General features: G+C 37.5%; 1 protein-coding gene across 6 annotated transcripts in view; it reads right to left on the minus strand.

Moving 5' to 3' along the window:
• FCHSD2 (FCH and double SH3 domains 2) overlaps positions 1–19,913 on the minus strand; it is a 310,099-nt gene that overhangs the window by 14,504 nt on the left and 275,682 nt on the right. For all 6 annotated transcript variants that reach the window (XM_082342951.1, XM_082342953.1, XM_082342955.1 and 3 more), the window contains one exon: positions 16,979–17,140. In XM_082342951.1, coding sequence (XP_082199077.1) covers positions 16,979–17,140 — 162 coding nt within the window. The remainder of the gene's footprint in view (positions 1–16,978; positions 17,141–19,913) is intronic.

The raw sequence follows: 19,913 nt of genomic DNA on the forward strand, positions 1-19,913 counted from the left end.
TGGCTGGTAGAAATGTAAACTGGTACATCCTTGAAAAGAATCCCCACCTACTGAAATTAAAAACTAAACGTGACATTTGATCTAGCAATTTCACTTTTGTGAATCTATGGAGAAATAAAAGCACCAGGATGTAAGACTATATATTCTAGGATGTTTACTGCAACACTGCTTGTAGTGGTAAAAGCCTGGACACAACCTATATGTCCATCAGTAGAGGAATGTCTGAATAAACTATGATGTGTTCATATCATAGATAAATAACACCCATTAAAAATCAGTTAGGGAGTAGAAAGCCCCAAAATAAATCAGTGCATATATGGTTACATGATTTTTGACAAGAGCCCCAAGATGTTCAATGAGGAAAAGAGAGTCTTTTCCGCAAATGGTACTAGGAAAACTGGATATCCACAGGTAAAAGAGTGAAGTTGGACCCTTATCTTACAAAAATTAACTCGGGACTTCCCTGGAGGTCCAGTGTGGTTAAGACTCTGTGCTTCCATTGCAGGGGGTGTGGGTTAGATCCTTGGCCTGGGAACTAAGATCCCATATGCCACATGACATGGCCAAAAAAAAAAAAAAAAATTAACTCAAATGGACAGAAGACCTAAACATAAAAGCTAAAACTATAAAACTTTTAGAAGAAGACAGAGGGGAAAAGCTTCATGACACCAGATTTGGCAATGATTTCTCGAATATGAAACCAAAAGCATAGGTAACAAGAGAAAAAAAATAGACAAATTAGACTACATCAAATTTAAAACTTTTGTGCATCAAAGGAAAACAGAGTAAAATATCTGCAAATCATATCTGATAAGGGATTGGGACTTCCCTGGTGGTCCAGTGGGTAAGACTCTGCGCTCCCAATGCAGGGGGCCCGGGTTCGATCTCTGCGGGGAACTAGATCCCGCATGCAGGCTGCAACTAAGAAGTCCACGTGCCGCAACTAAGAAGCCTGCATGCCGCAACTAAAAGATCCCGCACGCCGCAACTAAAGACCCCACATGCCACAATGAAGATCCCGTGTGCTGCAACTAAGACCTGGCGCAGCCTAAATAAATGTAAAAAAAAAAAAAGATTAAAAAAAATCTGATAAGGGATTAATATCCAGAATATATAAAGAATGCCTAAAACTCAACAACAAAAAACAGCTCAATTCAAAAATGGACAAAGGACTTGAAAAGACATTTCTTCAAAGAAGATATACAAGTGGCCAACAAGCATATGAAAAGATGCTCAACATCACTAATCATTAGGGAAATGCAAATCAAAACCACAATGAGATACCACTTCACACCCATTAGGATGGCTATTATAAAAAAACCAGGAATTAATTGTTGGTAAGGATGTGGAGAAACTGGAACACTTGTGCACGGCTGGTAGGAATGTAAAATGTGTAGCTGTTTTGGAAAATGGTATGATGGTTCCTCAAAAAGTTTAACACAGAATTACCATATAATCCAGCAATTTCACTTCTATTCTTTCAATTCTTTTCAATTTTAATTTCTATTCTATTCTTTCAATTCTTCCTCCCAAAAGAGTTTGAAAGCAGGGACATGAACAGATATTTGATTACCAATCTTCATAGCAGCATTATTCAGAATAGCCAAAAGGTAGAAGCAACCCAAGCATCCACTGAGATGAGGGGATGAACAAAATGTGATATATGACAACAGAATATTATTCAGCCTTAAAAAGGAAGGACATTCTGACACATGCTACAACGGATAAATGCTAAGGACATTAATATTAAGTGAAATAAGCCAGTCACAAAAAAGATAAATACTGTATGACTCTACTTATATGAAGTACCTAAAGTAGTCAAATTTATAGAGACAGAAAGTAGAATGTTGGTTGTCAGGGATTTGGGGGTTGGGGGACAGGGGAGTTATTTTTTTATTTAAATTTATTTATGGCTGTGTTGGGTCTTTGTCGCTGCACGCGGGCTTTCTCTAGTTGCAGCGAATGGGGGCTACTCTTCGTTGCGGTGTGTGGGCTTCTCAGTGCTGTGGCTTCTCTTGTGGAGCACGGGCTCTAGGCGCACGGCCTTCAGTAGTTGTGGCACGTGGGCTCAGTAGTTGTGGCACGTGGGCTCAGTAGTTGTGGCTCACGGGCTTTAGAGCGCAGGCTCAGTAGTTGTGGCGCACAGGCTTCGTTGCTCCGTGGCATGTGGGATCTTCCTGGACCAGGGCTTGAACCCGTGACCCCTGCATTGGCAGGCGGATTCTCAACCACTGTGCCACCAGGGAAGCCCCAGGGGAGTTATTGTTTAATTGGTATAGAGCTTCACTTTTGCAAGATGAAAAGAGTTCTGGAGATGGATGATAGCTATGGTTGCACAAAAATGTGAATGTACTTAATGCCACTGAACTTTATATTTAAAAATGGTTTAAATGGTAAAGTTTATGTTATGTATATTTTGCCTAAGAAAAGGGCACAGTTTCTTTTGAAATGTAGCACAAGGAAAACAATTTAACTCAGTTTCAATGTATATTACCCATCATAGCTAAAAGGCATATATTAATTAAAATCGAATTGAGTGTAAAAAATGTATTTGAGTATTGTCCATTATATTAAAATACAAATAATATTTATCTGAGCATAAATATCTGACAGAGGTAGGCAAAGTAAGAAGAATAAAGACTGGAGAATAGAGGAGATTGGCTTGTTTTTTATATACCTCTGAACTATAAACTATTAGAATAGGCATGTTTTATTTTTTATTTTTTTAAAATAAATTTATTTATTTATTTATTTTTGACTGTGTTGGGTCTTCATTGCTGTGTGCGGGCTTTCTTTTAGTTGCAGTGAGCGGGGGCTACTCTTCATTGCGGCGTGCAGGCCTCTCATTAAGGTGGCTTCTCTTGTGGCAGAGCATGGGCTCTAGGTCCGTGGGCTTCAGTAGTTGTAGCACATGGGCTCAGTAGTTGTGGCTCACGGGCTCTAGAGCGCAGGCTCAGTATTTGTGGCGCACGGGCTTAGTTGCTCCGCGGTATGTGGGATCTTCCTGGACCAGGGATCGAACCTGTGTCCCCTGCACTGGCAGGCGGATTCTTAACCACTGTGCCACCAGGGAAGCCCCTGTTTTACTTTTTAAATTAAAAATCCAATAAAGAAGAAACAGAATAGGCTCAAAGGTTTCTTGGTTTCTAGCTACATATAAACACTTACTTGGCTACTTTTCCCTATGTTTAAACATGCAAAGGCACTAATGCTTACACATTAAGGATATAAGGAATGGAGAGTCAGAACTGGGCTTTACAGTAGAACAATTAATTAAAATACCAAATACCTACTATATGCTGAACACTAAGCTAGGCTCTTAGATATGAAATGAAGGACGCTGTCTGCATTGCAGGAGTTCACAACCTAGAGTGGGAAATGAGCACAACCAAATGCTAAGTGCACAGAGGGCCCTGTGAATATGGAAATGGTGAATTGAGAAGAAGGTCAGAGATTTCCTGAGATTCAATGAGTCAAAAAGTATAGGCTGCCTATAACGTCAAGTTCTACTCTTTATTGAGCTAATGTGATTTCTCTTGTGTAATTATCACTGACATTTTAAAAGACTCTCTTCAACTGCTATTTACCTAATAAAATTCTAAAGAACTGGGGGAAGGAGAGGGTTCCTGAAGAATAAATAGTACATATTTCTTGTCACATTTATTGCCTCCATTTCAAAGCCCCTGTAATAGTCTCATTTATAACTATTACTGAAAATTCTCCACAGCTGAGTGCATCACGTGCCTCATCTTACAAATATTCATGTATGGTCAGTCAGATCAATGAAAATAGACTCAAATCTTGACCTTTCAAATTATCTCAGGCTTATGATTCTATTATTTTCCAATAGGGCGCCATATAAAAGGTGAGGTTCACATGCAGGAAACTGCCGTGAAACTAACTTAAACATATTTATATATACTTGGAAGACATTGCCTTTATATTCTAGTAAAGGTTATAGACATTAAAAAAAAACTGGGCATTACAAAAAACAAAACAAAACAAAACACCCATACATCTATAAAAACTAAAATTAAAGCCAATGTGGGCAGAACATGTTTCCAAAAATATAGCATAAGGAATGTTAATATGTACTGTGCTTTGGCACTGGGAATTAATCCAATACATTTCATTTTGGCAACGTTGTTTGATACTGAACATTCTTTTCTTCCTCCTTCATTTTGAGTTCATTTTTTGATTCTCACGGAAGGACTGAAAGGTTGCAGTGACAGCAATAGGGGTCACTGCCACATGCTTTTGCATTGCTCTAGCAGCTTTCCAAAGTATGTCATCTCAGGACAATTTCTTCCTTTTTCCTCTTCCACCCTCTGTAACTTAGCTGTTGCAATGCCTTCTTGACCAAGCATTTCTAAAATCACATTCTTCCTGTTTCTTAACAACTGCTCACTTATCCCTTTTCCTTCCTGTCATCTGACAGAATTTTAATCAAAACTATTCTTTGTAGCTGTATTAATATTTTTCCTTTCTTAGATGTTGTAAAATGCTTACTCTTACTGCAAGGGCAGAAAAGAACTTTTCCAAGTTGGTTTTAGTAGCTGACCTCCTGTATTCAGCAAAATTATCTCTGAAGAGCTTCATCAGCTTTGTGGTCCCTGGATCTGACAGACTTGGGTCTGAATGCTGACTGTGCCACTTACTTGCTATATGACCTTGGGCAAATTATTTGACTTCTCAACTTCAATGACCTCATCTCTATAATGAAGACAATTACTTCTTAACAAGGTTATCATAAGGATTAAGTGAGGCAATACTTAAACCCTTAACACATGCTTAGTACATAGGAGGTACTTAATACATCATTATTGTTTTTATGAGAAAAGGAGAATATAGATTAAAAAAATCTGGTGATATCCAGCATAGAGGAAGGCAGCTCCCTATAACTGGCTAGCAGAACCTCTGAATTCCATCTAGACAGAAAAGTGATCACAGTGAACATCATTCCAGACACAACACACGTATATTTTAAAAAATGATGTTGAAAATATCAGCAAAATGGATTTCTGTTTCCAGGCAAGATGGAATATTAGAGAGCAGATTTAAACTCCTTCCAGAAACAACTAAAAAACTGTTCAAAATATATGAAAGAACAGTTTTCAAGACACTGGACATCATGTGATGAAAGTTAGTGATCCTTGGTGGATGGGAAACAAACAATTTCCCCAACTTACTGTGTGAAAAAAGTTTCCAAGCTGAGATATAGCAGGAGGGAACCCAAGAAAAGGATGGTGGTCTCCCTGAATTGAGGATATGGAACTGGGAATTCAGGAAGGTCAAAGTGGCTAGAGTTTGCTGGGTAGAGTAATGAAGAAATGCAGAGAGAACTCTGGAAATCTGCAGAGGGTCCCCCTCAAGTCTTCAGCTAAGTACTGATCAGCACATATATGTCAAGAACTACCTGAAGCCAGCAATAGAACCACCCAAAGGATTAGAGGGAACAATCCTCAGCATTCACATAGGTCTGGGAATATTTCCTATTCCCTCTTAACAGAGCAGAAAACCTCATAAGGCACAGGGCATCATGTAGAGAACTGAGAAAATCAGTAAGGATACAGAAGACTTGAACAACACTATAAACCCACTTGACTTAATTGACATTTATAGAACATAACAGCTAACACCAGCAGATTATATATTCTTTTCAAGTACACATGGAACATTTACCAAGATATACCATATAATGGGCCACAAAACAAGTCTCAATAAATTTAACATGATTCAGGTATGTTATCTGACCACAATGGAAATAAATTATGTCATTAATAGAAAGGTATCTGTAAAATTCCCAAATATTTGGAAATTCAATAATACGTCTAAACAACCCATGAAACAAAGAAGAAATTAAAAGGCCAATTAGAAAATATTTAAAACTGAATGAAAATAATAACACAATGTATCTGAATTTGTGTGGTATCTGAATTTGTGTGGTGGCGCTTAAGTAACATGTAGAAGGAAATGTTTGTACCAAATGCCTATATTGGAAAAGAAGGAAAGTCTCACATCAGTGACCTTAGCTTCCACCTTAAAAAATCAGGAAAGAGCAGATTAAATCCAAATTAATCAGAAGAAAGGAAATAATAAAAACCAGAGCAGAAATCAATAAAATAAAAAAAAGAAAAACAACAGGCAAAAAAGTCAATGAAGTCAAAAGCTGGTTTTTTTTGTGAAGATACATCAAATTGATAAACCTCTAGTAGGATGATCAGGGGAAAAAAAAGAGGAGACACAAATAAACAATATCAGGAATAAGAGAAGTGATGTCACTACAGATTCTCCAGACAATCAAAGAATAATAAAAAATATTATGAGCAACTTTATGCCAATAAATTTGGCAGCTTAAATGGAATTGACAAATTCTTTGAAAGATACCTATGATCAAAGTCCATTCAAGAAGAGTAAGTTGAATAACCCTATCTCTATTAAAGAAATTGCATTTGTTGTTTAAAAAACTCCCACAGGGGAACTTCCCTGGTGGTCCAGTGGGTAAGACTCTGAGCTCCCAATGCAGGGGGCCTGGGTTCGATCCCTGGTCAGGGAACGAGATCCCACATGCATGACTCAATTAAGGAGTCTGCATGCCACAACTAAAGATCTCGCATGCCGCAACTAAGACTTGCCGCAGCCTAAATTAATAAAACTCTCAAAAAAAACTCCTCCAGGTCCAGATAACTATTGTGGTGACTTCTACTAAACATTTAAGGAAGAAAAAAATTCTACATAAGCTTCCAGAAAATTGAAGAGGAGGGGATTCAAATTATTTTATGAGACAAGCATTATTCCAAAACCATACAAAAACATTATAAGAGAACTATAGACTAATAAAGTATCTGCCATAAATAGACATAGAAAAATGCTTATCAAAATTTTAACAAGTTAATTCCAATCAATATATAAAAAGGACAATATACCAAGATCCAAGTGGAGTTAATCAGGAATGCAAAGTTGGTTTAATATTTGAAAAATCATCAATGCACTTCACAGTACTAACAAACTAATAAAGAAAAAAATCATTTGACAAGATCCAACATCCATTCCTATCAGCAAACTAAACAAAAATAGAGGAAACTTCCTTGACATGGTAAAGGGCATCTACAAAAATCCTACTGTGAACATCATACTTAATGGTGAAAGACCAAATGCTTTCTCCCTAAGTTTGGGAACAAGGCAAGAACATCTGTTGGCTCTTACCACTTCTATTCAAGCATTGTACTGGAGATTGCAGTTGTTACAGGAAGGGAAAAAAGCAAGCATGGAAGGAAGTAAAACTATCTTTATATATAGGTGACATGATTATCTATAGAGAAAATCTACATAAAAGCTACAACAACTAATAAATGAGTTTAGCAATGTTGTAGGATACAAAATCAATATACAACAAGCAATTGTATTTCTATATGTTAGCAATGAACAATCAGAAATTGAAATTAAAAAATCATTACGATAGCACTATGAAATAGAGATAAGTTGACAAAAGATGTGCAACACCTATACACTGAAAACTATAAAACACTGCTTAGAGAAATTAAAGATGATTGGAAGACTCAATAATGTTAATATGTCAAATATCTTCAAGCTGATCTACAGATTCACTGTAATCCTAATGAAAAAATCCTGGTAGGTTTTCTGGTAGAAAACTGATTTTAAAATTCATATGGAAATGTGAAGGAACTAGAATATCCAAAACAATTTTGAGAAAGAAGAAAGTTGGAAGATTTACAATCTGACTTCAGGACTTTAAAGTTATAATAACTAAGACAGAGTAGTACTGTCATCAAGCTAGACAAATAGATGAGTGAAACAGAACAGGAAGTCCAAAAATAGACCCACACATACATGGTTAGTTGATTTTTTGACAAAGATGTGAAAACAATTCAGTGCAGAAAGGACAGTCTTTTCAACAACAACAAGAAAAAAGAATTTTACTCACTCTTCTTATGTAACTCACACTGAATCACAGATTTAAATGTAAAACCTAAAACTATAAAGCACAGAAGAAGATCTTTATGACCTTGGGTTAGGCAAAGATTTCTTAATTTTCATACCACACTATGATCCATGAAAGAGAAAAAAATAAGTTGGACTTCATCAAAAAACTTTCTGCTCTTTGAAAGGCATTGTTAAGAAAATGAAAAGACAAGCCACAGACTGGGAGAAAGTTATGTAAATCATCTATCTGATAAAGGATTTGTATCCAGAATATAAAAAGAACTCTCAAAATGCAATAAAAAGAAAACAAACAACCTAATAAAATATGGTTGAAAGATCTGAACAGGCACTTCACTGAAGAAGATATACAGATGGCAAATAAGCATATAAGAAGATGCTCAACATTATTAGTGAAATGCAAATTAAAACTACAATGATACACTACTGCACACCTATTAGAATATCTAAAATTAAATAGATTGACCATACTAAGTATTGGCAAGGTAGTGGAACAACTGGAACACTAGTACTCTATTGAAGGGAATGTAAAATGGTACAACCACTTTGGAAAACAGCCTGACAGTTCTTAAAATGTTAAACATATAGCCACTGTATGACCCAACCAAACATACATTCACAGCAATTTTATTTGTAATATCCCCAGACAACTCAAATGCCCATCATCAGGGTGAATGGATAAACAAATTGTGGTATATTCATACAACAGAATACTACTCAGCAATTAAAAGAAATGAACTATTGATACATGCAACAACATGGATGATACTCAAAATAATCATGCTGAGTGAAAGAAGCCAGACAAAACAAATTGTACACTTTTAAATATGTGTAATCTATTGTATGTCAATTATACCTCAGCGAAGCTGTTAAAAATATCAGTAAAGCTTGGGAATTTTAATGACAACTGGCCACACAGTATTTGAAGATGCTATAAGACCATTAATTATATCAAAATAGGGCAGTCAGTGATTCACCAGATGCTTAAAAGAAAAAAAGGAAAAAAATGCACAGCAGTTGAAATGAATCATGATAAAGGTTAGAGGAATAAAGGGTCATCCACAGAGTAAGAAAGTATAGTAAAGAGCAGCGCTTTAGAGGCAGGCATCTCTGGGTTCTAATCCCAGCTCTCTCCACTTACAAGCTGTGTGCTGTTGGGTGAGACAGTTAATTCTTCTAAATCTATCTTCTCATCTGTAAATACATTCAGGATGGTTGTGATCATTAACTGAAATAATGTATGAATGTGCCTGACATGGAACCTGGTACAGAATAGATGCTTTACCAATGTGAATTCCCTCCTTTTGGTAGTATTTTAAGCTTAGTTGGTAGAACTGGAGTAAACAACTTATCTTGAGGTTCAGATTAATATTTTTGAACATGTAATATATGTAAGGATCTGTGTCAGGTACTTTACTTGTTATTATGGCTATGGAGAAAGTCTAAGAACATAACACAGCTAGAGACACTTCTCTTAGAAGTGAAACGCTCTACATTTTTTCAATGCCCTACTTTGGTCTTGGCTGTCAGTAAGTGAGAGTGGTTCCTTCAATCTGTGGACACCAATGCAACAGACATTATAGGTAATTCCCAGCACCTGGCAAAGAGTATCATGAGCAGTGCAGGCTCAATACATGCTTACTGAATTGAATTAAACTGATGTTACTGGGAATTTGAAATGTTAGTTTCATTAAAAGTGTGGACATTTTGAGTATGGAGTTTAGTCCAATAAAAAGACGACTGCCCATTTGGAAATACAGTAAATATAAAAGCAATTGAAGATTGTTGCAGGTGTGCTCCATTATTTTCTACAGTTTACATTTATTTCATTACAAAAATCCATTGTTTCTTTCTTTGGGCTTTAGCTCAAGCCAACAAACAGATTTTTGTATTACAAAAACAAAACCCGTTGGATGCAAGGACTATAAGGCATTATTGAGGCAGATGGGAATCAAACTAGCATCCTAAAGGTTTAAAATCTTTATTCTTGTCTTTCAAACACATATTCAACATGGTCTTCATAATGAGTAGAGTTAGAACTTCTTTCTTTTATTTTTTTAAAAATGATTAAAAAAAAATTTATTTATTTAATTATTTGGCTGTGCTGGGTCTTAGTTGCGGCACACGGGATCTTCGACCTTTGTTGCGGCATGCAGGTTCTTTAGTTGTGGCACGCAAACTCTTAGTTGCGGTCTGCGAACTCTTAGTTGCGGCATGCATGTGGGATCTAGTTCCCTGACCAGGGATCAAACCTGGGCCGCCTGCACTGGGAGCACAGAGCCTTAGCCACTGGACCACCAGGGAAGTCCCCTAGAATTTACTTCTGTGCAACTCTGCAAAATGCTCATATACTTAGGGAGACTACACAACAGAGTAACTGTCCGGATGCCTTGGCATGGTAGTTGGGGGAAGTGGCTGAAGACAAGGAAGTTATGTAAACACTGTCAGCTATAGTTTGAGAATCTAAGGGGGAAAAAAAGAGCAGAAAGAACAAAAATAAACCAACCTCAAACTAAAAATCTCTGACTCAGTAGTTCTACTTCTAAGAACATATCTTACAGAAAAAAATCCCCAGCATGAAAAAAAAATGCATACAAATGTTTTAAAGAGTATTACTTAGAATATGCGGAAGCAATCTAAATATTAAACCTAAAGAGAACAGTTAAGTGAACACATTCCTGATGGAATACTATACAGACATGAAAAGAATGATTATGAAGATCAACCATCAATATGGAATGTTAAATAAAAATATACAAAATTAACTTTATTATGATAAATATGTTCAAAAAGGAAGAGTAGAAAGAGGAAGGAATTCAATCAAGTTGCTAACAGTGGTGTTATAAGGATGGAGCTTTTGTCATTTTTTTCTCTACTGTACTTCCTAATTTTTTATTATCTAGTTATATAACCTTTTCTACTCTACAATTAATATAATTTCAAAATTAGGTTGTAAACTGGGTATGGGTTTTTGAGTAAGAGAAGGCAAGAAAATAAGAGAAGGAAAGGCCCAGAGACGAACCTGGGTGCAGGGGCAACGTCAGTTATGCAGCGGAGGGGTCACCCCCACACCCCAAATCTCAGTAGGGGCAGGTCAGAGTTGCACAGCATGAAGGGTCACCCCCAAATCTCAGGTTCAGGGTCAGTGCAGGGCCTGTTTTCATCAGTGGGAGAAAGAAGGGGTCCTCCACTGACAGAACCGGTTAGAGGCCCGGCAAGAAGAAATGATTTCAAAACCAAGACTTAAAAAAAAAAAAAAACAACCAAAATACGTTAGAAGACGGATAGGAACGGCCGGAGGTGAAGGAACGAGGGCAAGTTCTTCACCCAGAAGCCCCACGAGATTCTGTTGAATGAAAAACCGTGTTGATCGCCAAGCAGCTAACTCAGGTTCACGTGAAGCAGCCCCCAAACTTGTTTTGAACTTGCACTGCACCCGCATTCGCTGTACAATTAAAACAGCCCTATCAGTATTCCTATTCCGAGAATATGGAGATGAAGAAAAAACAAGAAATTCTGGTAGAGGTTGCATTATTTAAAATACTGACTTACATAACTGCACTTGGCTTTTCAAGTCCTGGTGCTCTAAATGCAAGGGTTGATTCTCTCAAGTTCCTCACCCTGTGCCCCCCCCAAATACAATTCTAAGACTGGCAAAAAAAAAAAAAGAAAATAAGAGAAGGGAGGGATGAGTGACAGAAGGGGTGACTGGGTCACTAGCAGCAATCCAATCATAGGAAGCTGTATGTAGACTCTGGTTAACCATCAACTGAATAATTATATCAGTAGAATGCTCTCCTTTTAAAAAAAATTGCTATATTCTGTGTTTTTTTCCTTCCCAATCCTATATCCTGTACCACAGCTTAATACAGAAGGCAAAGAGTTAATACTCGAGTAAATATAGTTCTATCCTTATTCTATAAGGTAAACAGACTCTATATTTTAAAAACATTTATCTTCTATAGGGCACTTTACACTAGTAATGTCTAACAGTACTATTAACCATGTTTTCCAGATGGAAGGGAATTCTAAACCTGATGACTAATGCTTTTGTTGGCATCTATAATGGAAGAAATAATTTGGCCCTCAGAATGTGTATTTATGCTCCCTGCCCCTCGCCAGCCAGCTGTCAGTATGAAGAGATACAAATCCCTCTAAATTATTTCAGGGCTGTCATTTAAAATCAGGTTAAATAAATATTGGGACTTCATTAAACTATTTTATGCCTACACTTTTCCTTTATTTATATTGTTATATCCCTCAGCCGAAAGTGGGAAGACACAGGCTCCGTAAGAGTGACTAGAGGGAAGAAAGAGTGGAATGGGATTGCAAAATGCTCCTTTCACAGAGGATATGACATGTCTCTAGATGAGCTGCTGTTCTGTGAAAGTTATCAAAAATACCCAATTTATTCAACACTTACAACCAGACTGTACTACTCACTGCCAGACACTATACTAGGGACATCTCCTTCGTTTCCTTCCTTCATACTCAGAAGCCTGTCTTTATCTCCTGTTAAAATTCTTCAAGGATTATCTTTAATGACATTTCCTTCATGAGGCAAACTTCTCTCCTATTTTTCTAGCTGGTATAGGCATACCTTGGAGATATTATGGGTTTGGTTCCAGACCACCACAGTAAGGAGATTATCACAATAAAGTGAGTCACACGAATTTTTTGGTTTCCCAGTGCACATAAAAGTTATGTTTACACTATACTGTAGTTATTAAGCATGCAATACCATTATGTCTAAAAAAATTTACATACCTTAAGAAATACTTTATTGCCAAAAAATGCTAACCATCATCTGAGTCTTCAGTGAGTCGTAATCTTTTTGCTGGTGGAGGGTCTTGCCTCGATGTTGATGGATGCTGACCGATCAGGGTGGTGGTTGCTGAGCGCTGGGGTGGCTGTGGCAGTTTCTTAAAATAAGACAGCACTGAAGTTTGCTGCATTCATTGACTCTTCCTCTCATGAACGATTTCTCTGTAGCATGCAGTGCTATTTCATAGCATTTCACCCACAGTAGAACCTCTTTCAAAACTGGAGGCAAACCTCTCAAACCCTGATTTATCAACTAAGTTCATGCAATAGTCTAAATCTTTTGTTGTCATATCAACAATCGACAACATCTTCACCAGGAATAGATTCCATCTCAAGAAACCACTTTTTAAAAAAAATTTAATTTAATTTAATTAATTTATTTTTTTGGCTGCGTTGGGTCTTCATTGCTGCGCACGGGCTTTCTCTAGTTGTGGCGAGCAGGGGCTACTCTTCTTTGCGGTGTGTGGGCTTCTCATTGCGGTGGCTTCTCTTGTTGCGGAGCAGGGGCTCTAGACGCGCGGGCTCCAGTAGCTGCAGCACACAGGCTCAGTAGTTGCGGCATGCGGGCTCTAGGGTGCGCAGGCTCAGTAGTTGCGGCATGCGGGCTCTAGAGTGCAGGCTCAGTAGTTGTGGCGCACGGGCTTATATGCTTCACGGCATGTGGGATCTTCCTGGACCAGGGTTGAAACCTGTGTCCCCTGCACTGGCAGACGGATTCTTAACCACTGTGCCACCAGGGAAGTCCCAAGAAACCACTTTTTTTGCTCATCCGTAAGAAGCAACTCTTTATCCATTGAAATTTTATCATGAGATTGCAGCAATTCAGTCACATCTTCAGGCTCCACTTCTAATTTTAGTTCTCTTGCTATTTCCACCACATCTGCAGTTACTTCCTCCACTGAATTCCTGAATCCCTCAAAGTCATCCATGAGGATTGGAATCAACCTCTTCCAAAGTCCTGTTCATACTGAAATTTTGACCTCTTCCCATGAATCATGAATGTTCTAAATAGCATTTAGAACAGTGAATCTTTTCCAAAAGGTTTTCAATTTACTTTGCCTAGATCCATCAAAGGAATCACTATCTATGGCAACTATAGACTTATGAAATGTATATCTTAAATCATAAGACTTGAACATCAAAATTACTCCTTGATCCATGGGCTACAGAAGGGATATTGTGTTAGCAGGCATGAAAACAACATGAGTCTCACTGTACATCTCCATCAGAGCTCTTGGGTGACCAGGTGCATTGTCAATGAGCAGTAATATTTTGAAAAGAATCTTTTTTTTTGAGTAGTAGATCTTAACAGTGGGCTTAAAATATTCAGAAAACCATGTTGTAAACAGATACACTGTCATCCAGGCTTTATTGTTACATTTATAGAGAATAAGCAGAGTAGATTTAGCGTAATTCTTAAGGGCCCTAGGATTTTCAGAATGGTAAATGAGCACTGGCTTCAACTTAAAATCATCAGCTTCATTAGCCCCTAACAAGAGAGTGAGCCTGTCCTTTGAAGTTTTGAAGCCAGGCATTGACTTATCTCTAACTATGAAAGTCCTAGATGGCATCTTTTCCCACGATAAGGCTATTGTGCCTACACCGAAAATCTATTGTTTAGTGCAGCCACCTTCATTAATGGTCTTAGCTAGATCTTCTGGATAACTTGTTGTAGCTTCCACATCAGCACTTGCTGCTTCACCTTGCACTTTTATATTATGGGACTGTTTCTCTCTTTAAACCTCATGAACCAACCTCTGCTCGCTTCCAACTTTTCTTTTGCAGCTTCCTCACCTCTTTCAGCCTCCATAGAATTGAACAGAGTTAGGGCCTTGCTCTGGATTAAGGCTTTGGCTTAAGGGGATGTTGTGGCTGGTTTGATCATCTATCCAGACCTCTAAAACTTCTTCCCTACCAGCAGTAAGGCTTTTTTGCTTTCTTATCATTCATGTATTCACTGGAGTAGCACTTTTAATTTCCCTCAAGAACTTTTCCTTTGCATTCACAACATGGCTAACTGTTTGGCTCAAGAGGTCTAGCTTTTGGCCTATCTTGGTTTTCAACATGCCTTCCTCACTAAGCTTAATCATTTCTAGCTTTTGATTTAAATTGAGAGATGTGCAACTCTCCCTTTCACTTGAACACTTTGTAGGTTATTAACTGGCCTAATTTCAATATTGTTGCATCTCAGGGAATAGGGAGGCCAGAGAAGAGGGAGAGAGACAGAGGAATGGCTGGTTGGGGGAGTAGTCAGAACACACACAACATTTATCAATTAAGTATCCCAATGGGTGAGATTCATGGTGCCCCAAAACACTACAGTAGTAACATCACAGATCACTGATCACAGATCACCATAACAAATATAATAATAATGAAAAAGGAAACCTTCACTTCATTAAAAAATGCAATTATTTGTGAAGTGCAATAAAATGAGGTATATTAAGCTTTTCTGATAGCATTTCACAAAATCATGAGATTTTGGAGCTGGAAGGGATCTTAGAATCTCTGAAACCCAGACTTTTTCCAAGGTGTGTTGATGAGTTAGGAGTTAGCAATTTCGAGTTTGCTACACAATAGCTCAGTCATACACTGCCATGTATTGTTAAGATCCATAAAAATCTGTCTGCTCTACCAGCTTGTAAGCTCTTTGAGGAGAAAGACCAAGTCATCTCCAATTTGCCCAGGAAGTAGGCACATAAGTGATAAGTGCCTACCCAGTTGATTTAGTTAGAAAAGGAGCTAGTCTGAGGAAAATCATGTGTTTGATTGGTTGCCAACAGTACTGCTGAAGAAGCCAAAAGCACGAATGTGCCTGGAATTTGCTATCGTCATAAGTTCTGTTCGATAGAATAACCTGAATTAGATGGAAATTGTGACTTTTAAAAGATGCAACAGTAAGAGACATTCCATGAGACAGAGCAACTCTGCTGTACTAGAAACAGGGCAAGTTCTTCTAACCCCAAAGTTATGTGGGTGATTTGTGCTTATTTCCCCCAGTTAGATTACCATTAATAGTGAAATAAAAATAAACCTTCAATATATTGTTTTTCCTTAATATGCACACCCACACACAATCCTTTTTAAATATGCAAGTGTATTCTCATTAGAAAATCAGAATGCTATGTGAAAAAACTGACAAAACTTCCAGGAATGTTCTTAAACTTTGGCCAATTTCTCTAGCAAGGATTCCTTTTATCTGAAAGGCACAAACAATGAAGAGGCACTATGGATACAGTGGAAAGTCAGGAGATTAGAGTTTTAGCTTTTAGTTTGCTACTATTCCAGCTATCTATCAATTCATTCTCTGTCCTTCAACAGACATTTATTGAGTACCTACTATGTGCCAGGCACTTTGCTGTGCAGAGCAGTGAACCAGGTAGGCATGGAAATTACATTCGAGAGAAGATAGACAATAAACAAAAGAAAAGAAGAAGACAAGTATAGATTGTAATAAATGCCATATGGAAATAAACTGGATGAGAGAGAATAATGGGTAGGGAGAAAGCAGCAGAAAATACTTTAGTTTGACCAGGGAGGCATTATACATCTACCTATGTAGTATCAGGCAAATCACTGAACTTTTCTGATACTCAGATCTCCAGGATGAAAAACTAAGGTTGAACTGGATGACATCAGAGTGGAAAAAGCCCTGGATTTGGAGGAAGAAAACTTAAGCTTGAGTTCTGGCTTTGTCTGTAAAACCATACCTGCAGCACTGTCTCCCTGATGAAAGATACTGTGAGCAGAATGTGACAGCCCTTGTGAACTAAACAGACTAAGCCACAGACTGTTCCTTTCCCTTCTTTACGATTGTTTACAACTCCCTGGATGTTTATTTTCATTACCCTGGGAAGACCTCTGAAAACTTTAGAAACATCAGACTAAAATTTTTATCCTGCTACCTCCAGACAAGAAACATATCTACTTCATGAGTGGGATAATGATAAACCTACTAGTAATAACATACTTTTCACTGCACATTTTAAAAAAAGCACTATTTTTTTCTTCTCTCTTTCTTTCCTGCACTAAATTTAACTCAATTAGTGATAGACTAAAGGAAAAAACCCCAAACCATTAGCAAAACCATTATTTTTTCTTTAAAATTTTGGCTATTATCAAGTTTGGCTACATAGTCAAAGAATAGTATCCTCCAGTGAAGTCAGCCCATCGTATCCAAGAGAAACCGTACCGAGTGTAACGTTCCATTATTGGTCACTGCAGGAAGGCGGGCCCATCGCTCATTTTCCAGTTCTTCCATCACTTGGTTCATTGCACTCTTTAGCCATGTGTCCACGGAAACACCAATCTGCTTTAGTAGGTCCAGCCGGGCTTCAGCTTTCAACTTAATTATCTAAGAAAACCAAGAAAATGGTCAGAAATCAGAGCATTTTTTTCCTCAAATTGATTGTTTTTAAGTTATTCCTGATTTATTAATTAGAACAATCTTGATGTTCACTAGCAATTCTTCCTTGGCATAGATGTTAATTTTTCACTTGGCGAGAGGGAGAGAGGAACAGGGGAAGAAGGGAAGAGGGAAGGGAACACAAGAACAGGAATCAGAGCTTGCTGACAATGGCAAAAGGCACACTTGCATTTTGACAAGTTACATCAAGTATAACTTATGAAAAGGAAGATGTTAATGCACCATAAAGTCTGCTTTCCTTTCCTTTTAATAAGGCTACGCCTCAGAACATCCCCAAATTTAGCATTTTCAACAGCCTTCTAACCCATTTCCTCGACTTTCTCTTCTCCTCTATAATCCATCTTTTACAAGTCTACGAATGATCTCATCAGTCACTTCCTTGCTTAAAAACTTCCACAATTCCTGACTGCCTACTGAGTACAGATTTTATATTAAATTATGACGCAGCTGTCAGAAACAGAAGATATTGAGAATAAAAAGTTCCTGTGCTCCAAATTCAAGAAAAGGAAACACTGTCTGTTCTTTGGCTCTTGTTCCAAGCCATAAGCAAGTAATCACAGAATTAGTTTAGACCTGTCCCAATCAAACAGTAACTGCTTTACTCCAATAGCCATGCCTCCGAGTCAGCCGATCTGTGACAGCCCCAAGCTTCTGCAAGGCAGCCAGTCAACCACAGCCTCACTCGGGTGATCATCAGCAGTTAAGCTTCCACTCCTGCTTCCAATAGTCCATCAATCCCTACACACCAGTTAAAAGCTAGTCTGTAATACATGCCCAGTTTTGAAAATCTGCCAATCCCTGAAATCCACACTTCTCAAAACCCCTTTGCATTGGTTCTACTTTGTCAGAAAGATTATATTTTGTAAGTATCATTCTCTTTTGTTTTAGCAAGTAGTAAACTCAGCTTCATTCTTCCTCGTATTAGAGTGGTTGTCTCTTCCTTCAACATTTGAAGGCTCCACAGAGATAATTTTGAGGACCTTCACTTGATGGCCTTCTGTGGACATCTTGGACAAACAAGTATGCTCACTGAGCCCTTCTGGTATGCGATTTTGATCACTCTCTGGATTCTCTGCTGAGGGAGTTGGTATCAAAAAGGATCTGAGATCTGACTTGTTTCACTGAGCTCTCATTGCTGAATTTATATTGTATTCCTAAGATTTTAAAATGAGATAAAGGGACTTCTCTGGTGGTCCAGTGGTTAAGATTCTGCCCTTCCACTGCAGGGGACACGGGTTCGATCCCTGGTTGGGGAACTAAGATCCCACATGCGGCATGGTGTGGCCACACACAAAGAGATAAATTCATATTACATAAAATTCACCATCTTAGTCATTTTCAAGTACACAATTCAATGGTTTTGGATATCATATAAACCTTTATATAAAGTTTTTTGCTTGCAGGCACACTATTTGGTAAACGGTTTTGTAAAAATCTTATTCTTCTAATAATTTTTTTGGTAACAACTTTACTGAGATGAAGTGCACATATCATACAATTCACCCATTTAAAGTGTATAATACAATTGGCTTACAGTATATTCACAGATATGTCCAATTATCACAATTTTATTTTTTTTAAAACTTTTTTCTCTTGGAGTATAGTTGATTAACAATGTTTGTGATAGTTTCAGGTGTACAGCAAAGTGATTCAGTTATTCATATACATGTATCTATTCTTTTTCAAATTCTTTTCCCATTTAGGTTGTTACATAATATTGAGCAGAGTTCCCTGTGGTATACAGTAGGTCCTTGTTGGTTATCCATTTAAAATATAGTAGTGTCACCACAATTTTAGAACATTTTAATCATCTCCAAAAAAAACCCCATATCCTTTAGCTATTGCTCCCCTATCACTTATTCCCTGTAGCCTCTGGGACCACTAATCTACCCTCTCTCTCTATAGATTTGCCTATTCTGAACATTTAGTATAAATAGAACCATACAATATATGGTGTTTTGTGTCTGGCTTCTTTTACTTAGCATAATGTTGTTGAAGTTCATCCATGCTGTAACATGTATCAGTATTTCATTGCTTTTTATGGATACTGTGGGTAGAACACATTTTGTTTATCCATTTGTCAGGTGATGGGTTGTTTCAACTTTTCAGCTAATATGAATAATGTTGCTACAAACATTAGTATACAAGTTCTAGCGTGGACATATGTTTTCATTTCACGTGGCTATATACCTAGGACTGGAATTGCTTAGTCATAAAGTAATTGTATGTTTAACCATTTGGGGAAATGTCAGATTGTTTTTCAAAGCAGCGACCTCATTTAACAATCACACCAGCAGGGTGAGGGTTACCATTTCTTCACATCCTGGCAAACACTTGTTAATGTCTGCCCTTTTTGATTCTAGCCATCCTAGTGGGTGTGAAGTGGTATCTCACTGTGGTTTTGATTTGTATTTCCTTGATGACTAACGATGTCATCTTTTCACGTGCTTACTGATCATTATATATCTTCTTTGGAGAAATGTCTACTCAGAACCTTTGTCCATGTTTAAATTGGGCTGTCTTTTTACTGTTTTTATTTTGCCTTTGTCTTTTTATTGTAAGTTTTTGATGTATTCTAGATCAAAGTCCCCTATCAAATACATGATTTGCAAATATTTTTTTTCCCATTATGTGGGTCTTTCACTTCTTGATAGTGTCTTGTGAAGCATAAAAGTTTAAACATTTTGATTAAGTCCAATTT

Source organism: Balaenoptera borealis (assembly GCF_965194805.1).
Source record: "Balaenoptera borealis genome assembly, chromosome: 11".
NCBI lineage: Eukaryota > Metazoa > Chordata > Mammalia > Artiodactyla > Balaenopteridae > Balaenoptera > Balaenoptera borealis.